The 18,230-nt window shown below is 40.2% G+C and overlaps 1 protein-coding gene across 4 annotated transcripts in view; it reads left to right on the top strand.

The window, feature by feature from the left end:
- The window catches only part of TULP4 (TUB like protein 4), a 153,229-nt gene that overhangs the window by 120,184 nt on the left and 14,815 nt on the right, over positions 1 to 18,230 (top strand). For all 4 annotated transcript variants that reach the window (XM_038134124.1, XM_038134126.1, XM_038134127.1 and 1 more), the window contains exons 7-13: positions 1,096 to 1,262; positions 10,139 to 10,363; positions 12,548 to 12,782; positions 13,265 to 13,409; positions 14,293 to 14,437; positions 15,686 to 15,779; positions 17,129 to 17,272. In XM_038134124.1, coding sequence (XP_037990052.1) covers positions 1,096 to 1,262; positions 10,139 to 10,363; positions 12,548 to 12,782; positions 13,265 to 13,409; positions 14,293 to 14,437; positions 15,686 to 15,779; positions 17,129 to 17,272 — 1,155 coding nt within the window. The remainder of the gene's footprint in view (positions 1 to 1,095; positions 1,263 to 10,138; positions 10,364 to 12,547; positions 12,783 to 13,264; positions 13,410 to 14,292; positions 14,438 to 15,685; positions 15,780 to 17,128; positions 17,273 to 18,230) is intronic.

An 18,230-nucleotide genomic window follows, 5' to 3' on the forward strand; every position in this document is an offset into this window, starting at 1 on the left:
TGTATATTCATATCCATGTATGTGAGACTCTGAGCAGTCCCTGTGTGATTCCAGCCCTGCTAAGCAGCTGAGTAGATTTTCACAAGTCAGAATCACAGAATCATTAGGGTTGGAAGGTACCTCTGGGGATCATCCAGTCCAACCCCCCCTGCCAAGGTAGGGTCCTCCAGAACAGGTTGCACAGGGGCTTGTCTTGGTGGGTTTTGAATGTTTCCAGAGAGGGAGACTTCTCAGCCTCCCTGGGCAGCCTCTTCCTCTGCTGCCCTCAGTGTAAAGTTCTTCCTCATGTTGAGGGTGAACTTCTTGTGGTTTAGTTTATGGCCATTGCTCCTCATCCTGTCGCTGGGCACTCTTGAAAAGAGTCTGGCACCATCCTCTCTGCACAAAACTTTGAGATAATAATGGGGTCCACTCTCAGGCTGCGCTAGACCAAACAAGCCCAGCTCCCTCCGTCTCTCCTTGTAAGAGAGATTCTCCAGAGCCCTCATCATTTTTGTGTGATGGTGGCAAAAGAAAACATATGATATGGAGGCCATCTGTATTTATGGACAAAAGTCCAAGTGCTTTTAGTTTCATGTTATACTGTTGTAACTCTAGTTTAAGTTATGCTAAAAGTTATATTGACAGCCACGAGAACATGAGGCATTGCCAGATATTCTGCTTTTTTGCATTATAGGCCTTTCTAGACAAACACTCTTTGCTGCTCTCTTAGTAAGATTATTTATCTGCATATAAACTTGATTCCACTTATTTACCCCAAAGCTATATGTAGGATCTTCCACATCAGTTTCAACATCTCTAGTAAATTCTTGTCCTTAGGTGTTTAGGAGCAACTAGTGATTACATTCTAGACTCACCATAGAATGAAAAGAATGTTTTTTACATATTTTTTTCAATTTACAGACTAAAGAGTCATTCTCAAAAGTGCATCTGTGCCATATTTTCTGCTATTTCAATGAAAGGATATAGGTTCCTAAGTATTTATGTAACTTTTGAGAGCATGTTTTATCTGTTCAAGTCTCTTTGCAGCATCTGGAAATGCTGTTCCTGTTGTTTCTTGTCAGTGGTTACTGCAAGCCATCTTTGTGGTTTCAGATGTGGTGGTTCAGTGGTGCACACAAGGAGACCTGCTTGCCGTGGCAGGCATGGAGAAGCAGAACCAGCTGGTTGACCTCAGCAATGGTTCCCTGCTGAAAAGCGCCCTTGTCAAGTTCTACAACGTGCGTGGGGAGCACATCTACACTCTGGAGACACCTGTGCAGGTAGGAGGCATTCTTAAAGTCTGTTCTCCATGTTTTGCTGACATGTTTTTCCCATATTAGCTCATTGCTGTAGCCTTGCAATGTGGAAAAGGTTGCAAAACATCCCAAATCCATCCTAAAACACAATATAGATAAAAATATGCTATAAACAATGGTTGTTTGCATTAAGGTGGATGTGCAAGACTGCACCTGATTCTAAGGTCCACTGTGCTAGGTATTATGGAAATACAAAAGAAGGTCTGTTTCCCAAACACACTGGGCCTGAACAGACAGAAAAAGAAAATTCCATTGTTTTATGGATAAGTGACTGAGGAGAAAAAAAACCTGAATAACTTGCTTAATGTTGTAGCAGAGCCAAGAGCTGTACAAAAACATTCCAAGTCCAGTATCATAACTACAAGATTATTCCCTTATTTTAATTTTCTAATGTACAATAATTTGGTGTGATTCAGTAGCCTCACTCATGTAACTTGCCAAGTAAATGCCAGCACATGGTCTATGAGCTGCTCAGGAGCAAAACATGCTTCACAGGTCTTTGCTGGTACTTGAGAGCCCAGCTGAATGTAATTCTGTGTCATTTTCTGCAGAATAGGGATGACTCCATTCTGATTTCTGCTGCCAGTGATGAAACTTTGTAATAGCATTGAAATATAAAAGTGAAGTAAAATGCTGTAGATATATTAATTATATTTAATGATGATACCATGTATTATCATTTTTTTTCCAGTACCCTGGTCTGGAATGGATGCAAAAGGGTGACATAGTAAACTATTTGCTAAAGCCTTTGTGTTTGCTTATATTTAGCATTAACCTGTGCTTATTAACCTTAGCCCTCTAATTTAGATAGAATTCTTTAGTTGTGTAAAGTGTAAAATAATGGTCTCTAAAGCCAACCTAAATACGTACAGTGATATCTAATGCTGATTTAGGTACCTAAAGGACTTACCCATAAACACAGCTGTATTGTCTTCAACGTAGCCCTTGCAGCAAAGTAGCACAGCCCTTTCCTCTCTGGATCAGTTCTGAGGAAAACATATTGATACCAGTGTTGCTTTTTCCCAGCCCAGGTGAAAGCAAACCTTGTTCTGTTACTTCAGTACCAGAACTCAGTATGTGCACACTGGCTGTTGAACCCTCTGGTGCCAGGCTGTGAAATCACTCTGTGGTTTGAGCATCAGAGCTCACCAGGTCAGGTTGTAACCTCTGTGTGTGCAGGCTTTTCCCTCACTGCTTTGTTCCTGCTAATCTCAATTTCTCCTTCATTTAAATACTTTCATCTCCTTTAGTTCTCCATGTATAGCTTCAACTTCTTTTCATGTTTTCAGCTCTTTCCTTTCTCCTCCACCCAACCAGCTGGGAGAAAGCACATATTGTGCCTGATGTGGGGGCTAATTATTCTGCCATTATGTGAGTGTTTACAGGGCAGCTGAGAGGTCAGACAGAACAGGTGCATGCCAAGTTTGTACTGCAGTATTTCCAATAGTGGAAGTAGTAATATAAGCCTTTCTGCTCTTTCCAGCTGCTATTTCTGTTGGGATAGCAATATTTTAATATAATGGAGATTTCTTCCCCTATTGTCAACTGCAGACTAAAAGCCAACTTCAGAAGTTGTAAGCCAGGTTGTTAAGTGAAGGATGACAGTCAGGGAGAGGCAACCACCAATTGAAAACAGAATCAAGGAGTCTCATTTCCTTTGGAAATTAGCATAAAAATAACATTCAAACTGGTATATTTATGTTTATTAAAAAGCTGTATGCATAAACCTACCTAAAATTAGAGCTACCCCTCTTCTCTTATTAGTCAGTGTTTAGTCTCTTTATTTGGTGCATCTAAATTCATATTTACTCAGCTGCAGGAGGAAGTGAGTGATCTTTCAGAAGAACACCTGTGTCTGCACAGATGGACTTTATTCTCCTATGTATTTGAATGCTGGTCTAGCAGTATTAGCAGCTAAATGACAGGTATGCTAGAACATTGTTAAGTATTTGGTTTACAAAACCAGATAAAAAACAGTGTTGCAAAAAAATTGCTGGTGACTTCTGTTGTACTGTGCCTGTGCTCCAAAGATGTATGTGCAAAGGTGAGAGTGAGTCAGTGGTCCTAGTAATTTGTCTCATGACAAATTCATCAGAATAAATTAATTCGTTTTCTGTACCATGGCAGTCAGCCTTGTAATGGGATTTTACAAGATTCATCACTGGTTACTGAACTAAAAAAAAAAAAAAAGAAGAAAATAAAAGAATTTCCTCATCTTGAACTCTTCTGCTAAGACTTTCTTGTGAAGAAGAAAATGTGTGACTGGAAAAGCGCATTGATTATAAATGAGCGTTGTTCTGAATACAAAAGCCAGGAAAAAGAAAACAACCATCAATATAAAAAATAATGGATTACAGGTACAAAACTGATTTTCCATGTGGTCCTCTGTCCCAATTCTTTGACATAGCAAATGTCTGAAAATTTTATCAGTAAAATATACTGAACTGTTTTTGTTTCTGCTATTTGTCTGTCCTGTCTTCAGTAGGATAGTCAGGAAACAGATTTTATTGTTTATAACAAAATTCAGTCTGAGACTGACAGGATTTATATGCAACTTGGCTAGAATGTTACTGAACATAAAGTCACTGCAAACCCCAGTGGTAGAATAGATTTGGGAATTGCAGGTAACTCATCTCAATGATGACTCTTGTCATGGATCCCTTCAAGATGTTCCACATGCTGCCTTCTGCTCCAGCTTTAGTGTGGTTTTGGCATCCTCTGTCTCATTTGATTAACTCTCTTAAGCTTTTACCTTCAGTGTAGAATTTATAGTTCATAAACCTAGTTTGCTGCCTATAAAACTCTAGATAGGGAAATCACTTGTTTAGAAGTATTGAAATAAAAGCAGTAGCTTTGCTTGAAAAACAACATTCATAAACAGAGTGGTAGAGCTGGCATAGTGTAGCAGTCACTCCTGTTCCTGGCTCTGGGGCTTCAGCCTGGCATCCTGCAAGGATGTGTTTGCAGAATAGAGTGGAAAGAGCTGAAAAAGCATCGGTAAGGGCTGGTCAAATATTGAACTGAATTCTATACAGAGAGCATATTTTAAGGGCTGGTGATCAGCTGATGACTATTCCAAAACATACTATCAATTTCTGTAAAATTTACTTCTTACTATGTCCGTCCTTGTATAGAAACACCAATGTGAGGTACCAAAAATATGCCCAGGTTTTTCATGGTCCTGCTTTTACAACATTTAAAAATGAGATTGCAACAGCAGGCTGCCCTGCTGGTCATAATGTTTTTATTGGAAGAATGTTAATTTCTTACATTGTTTGGTAAGTCCTCACAACCTTTCCCTGGCATCAGGCAGGGATGAGAATAATCAACTCATTTAAGACTGTTTTATAGTCCTGCTGAAATTGTTTACCAAATGCTGCAACCCAGTTCTGTCACTTTAGAAGATCTCCTCTAATGTGCAGACAGGTCTTTATTATATCAACTAACTTTACCTTCTGTCACTTCTGATTGGAAACAGATGCTTCATCTCTTCCTATATCCTGAACTTTGAACAGAAGTCTCCTACAGGATCTCTTCAACATTATCTAACTACCAACTTTACCAAATTTGTGATTTTTTTTCTTTGTGGTAGTTCAGTCTTGTGGCTTATATTTGGTCCCTTCTTCAGTTTGTATGATTTTTTTAATACGCCCCAGAGACGACCAGGGAAACGAGCAGATTTAGAAGCTACAATGTAGATCTCCTCCATACCTTTAATTCTACAGTAAATTTACATGACTTTAAGGTTTTATATCACTGTGTAGCTGGTTGAGTACAGATTACATCTCGACTACAGCAAAGGAGGATGAGAGGGAACTGAGCTTCACATGTGGTACAGACAACAAGATTAAATGTGAAAAACCCATGTTTATCAGTGTACTATTTTTAAACTGAATTCGAAGTGGTGTACCAAAGACTAAATTTTTATGGAAGAAGTTTCCAGAAGTCTTTGAGAAGACAACCAGCTTGCTATAGACCTGCTGCTGTCAGCATTTCACAGACTGCTTCTCTGCTGGAAATGTCCCAGCATGTAAATGAATAGATTTAAGATTATATGATCCTGTAGAAACCTGGTCGTTCTGTAAAGGATAGAGAAGGAAGGTGCAATTTTAGGTTTAATTCAGATCAAAAGGTTCTGAAAGAAGAGGCTTTTATGTTACTCAGCTGAGCAGACCTTGCTTACTTTTCTTCATTTATTTCACACAGAGTGTTCAGGTTTGTTGCATCTGAATTAATGTTGCCTTTCATTTATATTGCCTAAAATCAATTTTATTTAGTTGTTACGGGATTACAACAAAGCTTCAAGAAGAGTTTATTTTCAAGAGTTTATTTTCTTACAGGGAAAAAAGCAACAGTTTAGAACTAACTGCATGCTTTAGTGTATCAATAAGGACCTTGGTGTTCTTTATATAGGCACAGGATCATCTCTGCTGCAGGAATGGATTTTGATCAGCACTGGAAATTGAAGACACTTTTCTGTGGAACTCTTTCTGTTAAAATGGAATCTTGTTTTATTGACTTCTTAAAAATACTGTAGAAGTAGAGAGGGTATAAGAAACAGCTGCAAATCAAATAAGAGTTTATGACATCAAAAATCATATCAGGCCCTAGCAGTGGCAGATTTCTCCTCATTTGTCACCATCAGTTCTTAGCAGTTAATATTTTTCCCATTGTAAATATGAGGAGCAGAAAAATGAAGGAGTGTTGGGTTGCTTTCCCACACCACCCATGAAGGCTGTGGCAGCACAGAGGTGTGCACATACAGCTCACAAGAGCCAGGTGGGCACTGCAGCCATTGCACCTTTCAGCTTCTCTCTGAGAGGGAAGAGTGTGCATCTCCTCATCAGCAGTCTAGAGAGAGAGCATGCAGGCAACCTACTTACACATGCCATTCACTGGATACTATTTTGCAGTTGTGTTCTTCCTCCTGAGAAAAGTCCTGCTAGTTCCTGGGCTTTCTGCCCTGGAATACTATTTTTATTTCATTACCAGTGGGAGTCCCAGTGCCAACAAACAAGGGATTAGTTCAAGCAGCAGGCAGACCCCATGGCTCAGGATTTCTAAGCTCAAGGCAGGCAGCAAGAATCAGCTGGAACAGTGTTTTCATTGACTGAACTGCATACAAGTGATGGAATGTGTATCTGTTATGTTCTCTCCTGTAATAGAGGCTGTAGAGTGACTCATAAGAAGCAACCACGGGGCTTTGAGTGGGGATATCCATTCCTGCATGCTTTTCTGAGGGAAATCAACATCCCAGCTGAGGGTACAGATTTGAGAAGCTGTAGCTCACTTTCAAGCCCACTTGGAAAGAAATGGCAAAAGAGCCCCTTGTTAGTCGCTTGTTGAGATGTGTTTTCAGTCAGTATTTCTCCTGATAAAGCTTTTATTTTCTCTTGTGCTTTAGCCAATAGTTGCTAATACATAATTGTCATAGAGCTACATGTTGGTATTTAAACCCTGGAATTCATTCAGGTATTTACAATTTATGCTGAGATTTTTCAAAACCTGATGATATTTTTATATGCAAAGTGAGATTAGAAATTCTCATGTTATATTTGTAGCTGCGTTTCTTCTTTCCTAGCAGGGAAAAAAAAAAAACGCAACTGTGCAAACATGGAAAATAAAATTATTCTGTCCTAGAGTCTGCTTGTTCATTTTTTAACAGGTGGATACAACAACTTTTGGAAACAACAACAATTTGGATACAACAACTTTTGTCCTTCCGTGTTTTGCTGAAACAGTGCAAATAAGTGGAAGCTTTATGAGGAACAATACTTTTATGTTGGATGTTGGAGGTCAATTGCTTTTTCTCAGTAGAGTTTGAAAAGAAAACTGTGGCCAGCTCATAACTGATTTGCTGCAGTAATTGATTCATATCTCTTGTCCAGCAAGGGAAAGACTAGGAAGCATAGTTATTGAAAAATATTATTGGAGCAGTACTTTAAAGGTCAGGTCAGATCTGGCATTTGGGTGATCTTTTATTTCTCCAAGCCTGTAATGACAGGCTAATTTTCCTTGAAACTCATCTGAAGTCTTAGCCCTTCACTGTAAATTAAATGTTGCTGAACACTGGACTGGAGGAGCACCAAGGGTCTGACCATTTCAGAGAAAGGAAGGCAAGGCATGTCTGGTGGTGTGGTGCAAGTGCTCTTTGTTGAGGTTGAAAATATTAAAACATAATGAGGTATGTGGGGAGACTAATTGTACAAATGGAAGAGTAGAAATGTCATGAGTTACAAACAGTACAGCGCTTGTAGGTATTGTGTGTGTGTTTGGTTAATCATCCACCCACTCACATATTGGTTGCATATACATTCATAAACAGAATATAGGAGCATCATACGTTGAGAAGTTTAGAAGGTGAATGAATTATGGTTGCCTGTTGGGAAACAGTGAAGTTTTCAACTTCTGACTTTCTGCTCTTTGGAGCTTCACAGTGCTGTGTTGCCAGAGGTCCTATCCTGCATTTCAAAGCTTCTGAAAAACCCTTCCCTTGAGACTGTGTTTTAGATTGCAAAGGTTCCTGCACTGCTACTGTCTGCACCTCTGATGCTCTCTGAGTGCAGCAGTAACCTGAGGAAAGAGGTGGTTTTATTTGACTCTATTTGGATGAAGAGTGTCCTACCTGGGTGTGATATATTGGGTTATAATAGCTGCAGTATGAGACATCAGGTCTGGGTGTGCTGGATGGGATTATGATAGCTGGGATATTAGATTTCTCTTCTGCCATTATTAGTAAATAAACATTTGTGTGCCAAGGCACATACTTGTTTGTCCTCTCACTGTGTTTGTAGGTAAGCTGTAGCTGATGCAAGGTGAACAGCAGGATGCAGTTTGGATCCCACAGTAATGATCAGGTAGAGAGTGCTGTCCATGCTGGGATTCAGATCTTGGGAAAAATCAGGGTCACTTCCACTGTGCTGTTCTCAGGCTGTCATATAGTAGATGTGGCAGGTACCTACCTTGTGCCAGTGCCTTTTCAAATGCATTGATTTGGTAAGCAGCTTGAACTGTCTCATTGCTGCCAGACAGTGTGAGTGCCGAGCCACACTCGCAAATCATGAAATACCAATCAGTAGGGGATACTTCAAGTGGCCTCTCCTCAAATATAAGGCTGTATCCCACAGATTATGGTTATGGCAAGCTATGTAGAATTATTGATGGTACACAAAAGGATTTCTCAATTCTTTTGAAGTTCTCCGCCACAAAATGCATTCAGCAATTACTGTGAAAATCACAAGGTTCACATGTTGCTTCTTTCTATTTGCGTATCAGTCAGCCTGAAGATTTGTGCCTCTGTGGAGGTGTGTGTGTGGTATTGCCTAGATGTAATTAAAAAGAAGTTCCTGCATTCCTCCTACTTTAAAATCAGTATTTTCCTTGAAATTTAAATCTAGGATAAGGTGACATAGTAGAGAAGATCTCTTATGTGGAGACTTTTTTTGTGTTTTGGATTTTTTTACTTTGATGATAAATGTTGGTATAGTGCTGTGCCAGCTGCATTTTGCTTCATATCAGTCACATAAAACCATCTTTTCCCAGTTTCTTGCCTTTAAGCATCTTGAATTTGTAAATGGAAGGGAGGCTTTTCCCCCAGACCAGGTGAGTAACCTCTGGGCTGAACTAACCCTGCTATCTGGGTACCATACTGCTAATAGAGGAGTGAATAGAAGCTCTTATTGCTGGTGTCTTGACCCTGTCTTCTTGTTTGATGTGTCTTGTGAAAAGATATTCCAAAGATACTCTGACTTTTCAATAAATACAGTTCATTATTTAGATGGAAAACATGTTTGCTTAAACTTCTGAGTGTCACAGATGGTGAAAACAAGGAAGACCTTCACAGAAAGGAGTAAATCTTTTGTAGTTCACTGATGGCAACCTGCTGTATAGCATTCTTCATGGAGTGAGAGCTTCATCTTTACTCTGTGTTGTTTATTTGCACAGAGGTAGCAGATGGGATTGAAATACCACAGGGTGTGTGTATATAAGCAAATACAGGAGCTTTGTAACACAGAAAGCAAGAGATGACAGGTGGATGCAAGTAACACTTAAGGGCAAAAGTAATGGTGATAAGGCTGGAGGAGGTCACAACTAGAAAATATGGGATTTAGAAGGAATGTTTAGGGAGCTCCTTGCAAGCAGGAAATAAATGTTCTAAGCAGCAGTGTTTGTTCATCATTATTCTGTTCCACATTGTGACATTTCGTATCAGTTGGCCCTGACTCTTTCTGGTTTTACTGTTGTGATTTGGACATTTCTGAGTGTAGACGAGTAGAAGACAAAAGGCCATTCTCTGTTGCATTCCTGGTGCTCTTTCATAGTTCAGTTCCTCTGGGAATAGTTCAAAAGAGACACTGCAGCAGAAGACTTGGCACAAAACAAGAAAGCTGGTTGGGTTTTCTCCACTTGTTTTTTAAGTGTCTCCAGGCATATAATTTAACTTTTCAGCTGTAAAATATGAGCTGTTAACAGTGGATGAAGACTGATTAGATGACTGAGTAAATCATTTGGATAGGGCATCAGAAGATCCTACTTCTCAACACCCTGTGTCTTTAAAGTCATTTATCCTATCTAGGTACTGAATTTGGTAGCTGATTCCTTATGTATAGAGTTTAAGCATCCTGAGTAAAAAGCACTGAATAAACATCAGCTGCTCTTTTTGATGATTTGAGATGTTCATATTCTTCTTCTAGGGGCAGTGGTGGGCACTTTAGGTTTCTGGAAGACTTAGGGTAATGTGATCAGTATGAATTTATGTGATCACTTCTTGTGCAGCCATCTCGGAAAAAGATCTTTTGCACAAAATCTTTTGAAGTTGTATCCTTTTGCTCTTCACGCAGCGTCCCATCATCTCCATCTGTTGGGGTCACAGGGATTCCCGCCTGCTGATGGCGTCTGGGCCCGCGCTGTACGTTGTCAGAGTGGAGCACAGGGTCTCCAGCCTGCAGCTGCTGTGCCAGCAGAGCATCGCCAGCTGCCTGCGCGATGACAAGGACATCAGCAAGCTGACCCTACCCCCTCGGCTCTGCTCGTACCTCACCACTGCCTTCATACCAACAATCAAGGTAAAAAGAAAGAAATGTGTGCATTGTGAAGAGGGAAGTGTTGCTAGATCTCCCCCCTCCATGGTGCTCCTAAGTGGCAATGGGTAAATGATAAGATTTTATCATTTTAAAAGCTTTCACATCCTCTTCAAGACCCTGCTGGTACATTTGGTGCCTCTTAAAAATCTGAAAAGAAGGCTCACACATGCTGATCTGCATTATTCCATGGAGATGGCCTTTCCAAGTACGTAACGAGGGTAAAATATGCTGGTGACTCACAAAGACTTCTGAAGAAGCTCACGCTGGTGATAATGCTCTGTCACGGTTACAGGAGAGATTCACAGGGGTAGAACTGTAGCCCCTCTACATATCACATCAGTGCTTATATTCCCAGGAAGGTTAGACTTAAGACTTAGGGCTGCCCCAAACATTTCTACTAGCACTGAGTTCTGCTAATCTTACTGCTCCAACAGTGCTATGGAATAATGAACCAGTTATCGCACCTTTTCCTGTACCACCAGCAGAATCATCTGCACTACCTGTTTGTTTCATGGTTTTGCCCTCAGTAACATCTTGGGATTTCCAAGCTGTTTATCACAGCCTATAAACCAGAGCATTAGCTGGTAAATGCTTGACATTCAAACACACTTTTTTGTCACTTTTTTGTGTATGTGTTACAGCAGTCTCTTGAGCCAGAGGTCCTTATTAAAACAATGCAGAGCTAGAACAACTAATTTGAAATCAGTGGGGCTGGCCCAGCTTAAATGAGAACAAATTATGCCTACAAAATAATAATTCAGCATGGTTCCATTTGGGTACTGCTAATCAGAGCAGTTTCTGCAACTGTAAATAATTTCATTTGTCAAAGAACAATAAATGCCTTGCTGTAACCGTAACTCCTGGATCTCCAAAGATGCAGAGCATTTATCAGGCCAGAAGTCTCCAGTTCTTTCTAGTTCTTGCCATCCAAGATTCTCCCCAGGATGCTTTCCGTGTTGTTCCAGTCACCCCTCTCTAGACCGTCAGTGACAATTCCTGGCTGTCAGGGAAGGCAGGGGAGGGGACAGGATGGGCAGGATGAAGGCAGCAGCTTGTTGGGAGCCCTGGTGGGGGTCAGAGGGCAGTACAGGGACACATTGTTGCCAACAGTCCCTGTGTCACCTCCTAGAGGAGGTGTGAGGATGCAGAGTGGTTGTGGCGCTGTGTAGCTGAGAGTGGAAGTGGGGTTTCCAGAAGCCACATCCTGTTTCATGGCTGTTTCTGGAGCCTCATCAGCACTTATACTTTACCCTGGCTCATCCCAGTCACCCTCTCAACCTATGTTGTCAGCCATGCTTTCAGTGCTAGACAAGGCACTCTCTTCCCTGTGCACATTTCTCTTTCCCTCCAGCTTGCAGACCTCATTATAGGTCTCTCCTCAGCCTATACCCATTTGCCAGGTTAAGGAAGCCTATTTTTTTCCCTACCTTTTTTTCCCTTATACTTTTAATTTGAAAGAACTCTGTTGACTTACACACATTAATGGTCTTTGTGTCATACAGGCCATATTGTCCTAGACAAAAGCAGTCCTACTGCTTTAGGATTGAGTTTTTCATGGATTAGTACAGTGTGCTGGCAAGCAGGGCAAAGCAACCCAAGCTTTATGTTTGTGTTTCTCTGCATGGCACACAAATAGGCCCTCAGCTAGGATGGGACATGTGCTTGGAAGTGATATAAAAAGTACGAGGTTCTTCCAGAGTTGACAGCATTGTAGCATAGTGGCATAGCATGTACCAGTACTAACCAGGAATGGGATCTGAGTGTCCAGGTGCACTTCGAGGGCCTGCAGGAGACAAGATACTCTGATACTTGACTTGACCACATTACTCAAGTTCAAAAATAAGTTTCTGATAAGAGCTGGAACTTGAAGAGAGGTTTGTTGTCTCATTCAGTGCTCTGACCACAGGTTCAACCTTCCTTTTTGATGGAACTAGTTTTAGGTTTCATTTTCTGTGCACAACTGCTTTTGCTCTAACTAAATAACACACAGCCATTCTGTCTTGCATGTGGATCGTGCATAACTCATGAAGTAACCTATACTAATCTTCACCTGCCAAATTAAAGCTGGGTTCAAGTTCAGTTAGTTGTGTTGGGATTAAGTCACCACAGAAAAGAACCCCAACCAATATTGGAAAACTTTCTCTTTCCTTCCTCTGTTTAATGAAGCCTCCAATCCCAGACCCAAACAATATGAGAGATTTTGTCAGCTACCCAACAGCTGGTAATGAACGGCTGCACTGCACCATGAAGCGGACGGAAGATGACCCAGAGGTCGGTGGTCCCTGTTACACACTGTACTTGGAATACCTTGGGGGACTGGTGCCCATCCTGAAAGGACGTCGTATCAGCAAGCTGCGCCCGGAGTTTGTCATCATGGATCCTAAAACAGACGGAAAAGCAGGTAGAATTCAATTGTTGCTCTGTGTAAAAATGATTTTGCAATATTTTGGACATTAAATCCTCAAGAGTTTTTAAAAAACATATATGCAACATGGATAGTGGCATTCTGATATTTTTCTGATGTGAAAAAAACCTTTAGCGTGACCTAGAAGCTTCTGAAATTATACCCTGCTGCCTTCTGTTTTACAGAAGAGAACTTCTTGTATTCTGAGTAATGGAATATAGATTGCTAATTAGCAGAAAATACTCTTTAGTCTCAAAGTCAGTTGAATGCTGTTCATCCCTCTGAATGATGTTCACTTGAGTTCAAACCATTGGAAATTTAGAGTTTGAAGGCAGAGTGGAGAACATTAAATTTTCCCCTGCAAAGTTTTATTTCAACTGCTGCCTGTGGATCGGATTTATGCTTCTGATGACTGAGAGTTATAATTTATACCAGTTTTCTGAAGCAGCACTTAAATTTTCTGGGGCCTGTCTTGATAGATGAAATCTATGGAAACAGCTTGATTTCCACTGTGATTGACAGCTGCAACTGCTCTGACTCCAGCGATATCGAACTCAGCGATGACTGGGCAGCAAAGAAATCTCCAAAAATCAGTCGAGCTAGCAAATCACCTAAACTCCCCAGGTAATAATGTCTTGGATAGTTCTTCTTTTTCCCCAAAAGGCCTCTCTTCCTCCCTGACTCTCCTTCCCTCTCTTGACACCATGTAAAATGAAAAAGTAAACTCCTTTGGGCACTATAGGAATTCTCTGTAAGATTGGGGTCCTCTACAGGGTGCAGTTCTGGGGTGATCTCAGAGATTGGCATAGAGCTGGACTTAGGGGAAGATTTCTGGGACAAAATGTAATGGAAAACAATAGAGCACAATTTTTCCCCAGGCAGTCTCAAAGAAAGATTTTATAAACTCTCCCACCTTTCCTTTTTTTTTCCTCTCTTGCCACCATGGAATATATTTTGTCCTTCTATCAGACTGTTTTTTACTTTTGTTTATTACATTTCTGTCAGTGAGTGAGTTCTTTAGGTGCTTGAGCCGGTATTCTTGACCCTGCCTTGTATAGTGGGAGGTAGAAATACCTTTTGGCTTAGGGTAGGAACACTGACAACATTTGTGGAGCCTTGGTTTGCTGCATATGAAATTTTTCTAATGTAAAAATCTGTCAGCTGAGGTGTCATGTTCTCATTTCTTGAGACTTTGCTCAAAGTCTGCATAGCTGAGATCATTCATCTCTACACCTTTTCGGGATTAGTGGAAGATAAATTTTATCTGGCAGAACTGCTGTAAACTTTGTTAGATTAATTAGAAAGCATCTAGTATATGTTACTGCAAGTGTGTCAGTATCTTCAAATTTGACCTGTAATTCTCCATGCTCTAGGCTCTACAGTCTTTATTAGTCACTTTGAGGACATCCTACCAGTTGTCTTCTTCTTACATCTTTCCATTCAAAGACATGAGTTTTGTGCATTTTAGCTTGCCCATTGTTGATTCTAAGCATTGCTTTACCCGCAGAATCAATATAGAAGCTCGCAAATCTCCAAAGATGTCACGAGCTGCACAGGAGATCTCAAGATCACCAAGGTTACCAATAAGGAAACCCTCTATTGGTTCTCCAAGCCTGACACGAAGAGAGTTTCCTTTAGAAGATATTACTCAGGTATTGTGCACATTGTTACCATACCCGATTCAAACACATTTTTTTCGTGAGGCAGCATGTTGTGGTAGAGATCAAATGATCAGCGATGAAAGTTTGCATTATATTGCAATAAGTAGATAGAACTAGAGAATTGCATCTTCCAGTTCAGTACTAATGTTTGAAAGTGCCAGTGGAGTATGAGGTGGTGCTTGGTAAGTACCAGGACCAGTTACTTTTGTCAGTGTGAATCCATGTGAGAGGTTTTATTCTAGGTGATGTTGTTGGCTTTTTGAAAGTGTATGTGAAAACACTTCATCAATTTCTCAGACCCATCTTAATGCCACCATAATTCTCTGCTTTGCTAGGGATTGCAGAGATGTTTGCTTCAGAGGACCACATGTTCTGCTTCATAATTAACATGAAACAGTCTTAATTGGAAGGAAGGAAAGGAATTACCACTTTGTGCTCTTTGTGGTGTTCATGTCCTCCGGCTAAATGAAACTTAGCAGGCTGTAGAACTAACTAGGCTGTATATTTCATTAATACCAGCCTGTGTTATTTTAATTTTCTTTTGTTTGGTTTGGTTTTTTCTGCTCTCATTTTGCTTTTTCCTTTTTATGAAAAATTCAAAACAGTTACATGGAGATGGGACCAAAAGCCCTTCGAATACAGCAGAAGACCTGAGGGTTTGAGCCTGCTCCTGATACTAGCAGCATAACTCCTGGCCTTTGAGAAAAATCTGTTGGTCTTTCAGACCCATAATATGCGTGCCATGGCAACAGTGGTTTGGGAAGTTGCTTTAGGAGCTCCAGGGGAATATATGTTTGTTCTTATGAGTAATTAATTTCTGTCTTGTTTATTGTTCTATAAAGTGATTCACGAGCATAGAACCAACAGGTGGGGTGTATCACTCTCTGAAATACAGAATAACCGTGGTCCTGCTGGGCAGGAGCAGCAAGTGCCAGAAAACAGACCTGTTCTCACTAAACAGGCATTCTCCACTAAGTGTTGTTCAGATCTTCAATAGCTCTAATCACCCTGTGGCTGATGCATACATCATTTCTGATGGTGTTAAGATACCAGAATGAGTCTTCTTAATGACTGGGTAGAACTGTTGCTACATAGGCACTTTAGGCTGTTTCAATACAATAAAAACAAGATAGACTGAAATTGCATTATCGCTTGCAATAGCTTGATTGCTCTGCAGTTTTTTATTAGACCTTGATACAGATTTTATTAGATAAAAATGATCTTGTTTTTGTTTTGCAGCACAACTACCTTGCTCAGGTCACATCTAATATCTGGGGAACCAAATTTAAAATTGTGGGTTTGGCTGCTTTCCTACCAACTAACCTTGGTGCAGGTAAAAGTAAACTGTTGATTTTTTTGCATGTCAATTTCTTTCTAACAAACAAGAAAGTTATGCCATGAGATTTTTTTGTAAGTGATCAAAAGGCTTCCTTAACAAAGCACTGATTTTCTGTGTACAGTGGGAATTAGATTTTATTAAATTCACTGTATCTAAAGGAGATTAAAATCTATAAAAACAATAATGAGCTATCAACAAAATGCTAAAAATCTCACTTGTAATAAAACAGTAAATCAATGTTTGAGCCCAGACCTCTATTTTTACAGTTAATTGGAACAAAACCCACACAAATAAAAAAAAGGGTTTTGCAAGAGGACTGTAGAAATAATAGGTTTTAAGTTACTGCCATAGAAGTATTTTTAAAAGTCAGATTTTTATAGTTATTTAGCTACAAATTATATGAAAAAGCTATTAGGGCCTCATGCTCAAGATTCTTCAAGTCAGTGCAGAGCCTAATCACACGGTTCTCCTGCTGGAGCATCAGTAATCTGGTAGCCATCATTAAAAGCAGCAGTTGTCTACCATCAACCTTTTTCTGGGTAGGCCATCTCTGCCCAATAGTCCTGATGGGAAGGAAGAAGGCTGGGTAAAAACCAGGGTATCACCCTGCAGAACTGAGCTCTGAACTGAAATATTAACACAAGTCTAGCAGTTTAATGAGCTCTTTAGAAAACTGATTTGTCCCATGTTGTATTATGTAGTTGGGTCAGGAGTACGTAAAGGTGCCCTGGATGCCGAATTCGGTGGATAGCTTTTGCGGCTATATGGACCGCTATCAGCAGTCGAATCACCATCAGTCGGTCATTCTAATCCTCTCACTGCTGGTGGCAGATAGGGAAGGATAGAAGTGTAGAGTAAATGCATAGTGATACTTCTTTCAAATGTTCTCCCAGTCTCCAATGGTTTGGGTCCCAGGGATTTCCTGAGCCCAGTGGGATTTCTTTGTATGTGGTAACTGTCAGCAGATTTCCTTCCTGAGAGCTTTCCAGTTTTCCCCTGTAAATTGGTAGCATCCTGTGGTGAAAAGTTTCAAAAGTAGAATGGAAAAAAGTATTTTCCTTCCATAAAAATAGATGTGAATACAAGATCAAGTAATTAATTATTTAATTACAGGGTAATTAAATAATTTCCATTTAAAGAGAAATAGCTGAAAGCAACAATCTCTTTTATCCCATTTATGCAAAGTGTTACATAGTGATTTGACGAATAATGGCTCGCCCATGCACATGTATACAGTAAATAACAATATTCATAGCCCTCTGTCTGCTTTGAATTGCTTCTTCCTTAGCTTTACATGCTATTTGTGTAACAAACTTCTTTTGTTTCTTATGTTCTTTCTCCAGTAATATATAAAACCAGTTTGCTGCATCTGCAGCCCAGGCAAATGACAATATATCTCCCAGAAGTGCGGAAGATTTCAATGGACTACATTAACATGCCTGTCTTTAATCCAAATGTTTTCAGCGAAGACGAAGATGATTTACCAGGTAAGGAGGAGCTGGAAGGCTGCCATGTTATGGGTTAAACTAGATGGAGGTCAGGTTGGTTGTGTCATGCTCCCCTCTGGTAAACACACAAATCAAAATCCTTTAGTCTGATGGGGTCCTGTAGAACTGAGTTAGAATAAGGCTGATATTTATTATGGGCATTGTTTTCCATGATGTTTGGAAAATATAATCCATAAAGAGCTCCTTAGTTTCAAGTTCATTGGGAAATAAGTCATCTGCTAATTCATCTTAGTTTTCTACAAATTCTCCACAGACTGAAACCTTTCATTCTGCATCTTGATAGGACAGAATCCTAATGTGTTGGAAACCCAGACAGGCTGTTCTTGAGACCTTATGGCATCACAGCACAGACGGCTGATAGGAGCTTGGGTTGGAGAGCAGGTTCCCATAAAACTCAGCCACCCTTTGAGAAGTGATAAATGCTCATTTGGGTTTTTATCACTACTAAGAGGCTAAAGTAGTAAAGTAGTCAGCAGACAAAGCAGGATCAGGAAGAATTTTTCACTTCACTGAGGTAGCAGAAGATTTAAGCAGTGCAGAGAAGGTTTGGGTGCAGGTGATGTGATGTGGGAGGTGAAAGGACTGGAAGTACTCTAGGCCTCCTCCAACCAAAACAAAGTCATCATGCCAATAAAATTAACTAACAGAAAATAAGATAAATTAATACATTTTCAGAATTTCATATCACTGAGGGATTCTTGTTGCCCAGTCACAGGTTTTTGGAACTATGGAAGTGGCTGTCATGCCAGTACCCTTTAAAGAGGAAGGAGTGTGAGCACTGCAAAGCAGTTAAGGACAGTGCTAAAATCTACTAAAATAAATGGAAATGTTCTCATTATTTCAGACCAGGGTTTCAACTGGTGACAGCAGCAGAGCTTTTGTCTGACCCGAGCATCAGAGTAGTCTTCTGGACTTTTAAAGAAATACCTGTATGTTT

The sequence above is a fragment of the Motacilla alba genome, chromosome 3 (assembly GCF_015832195.1).
Source record: "Motacilla alba alba isolate MOTALB_02 chromosome 3, Motacilla_alba_V1.0_pri, whole genome shotgun sequence".
Taxonomy (NCBI): Eukaryota; Metazoa; Chordata; class Aves; order Passeriformes; family Motacillidae; genus Motacilla; species Motacilla alba.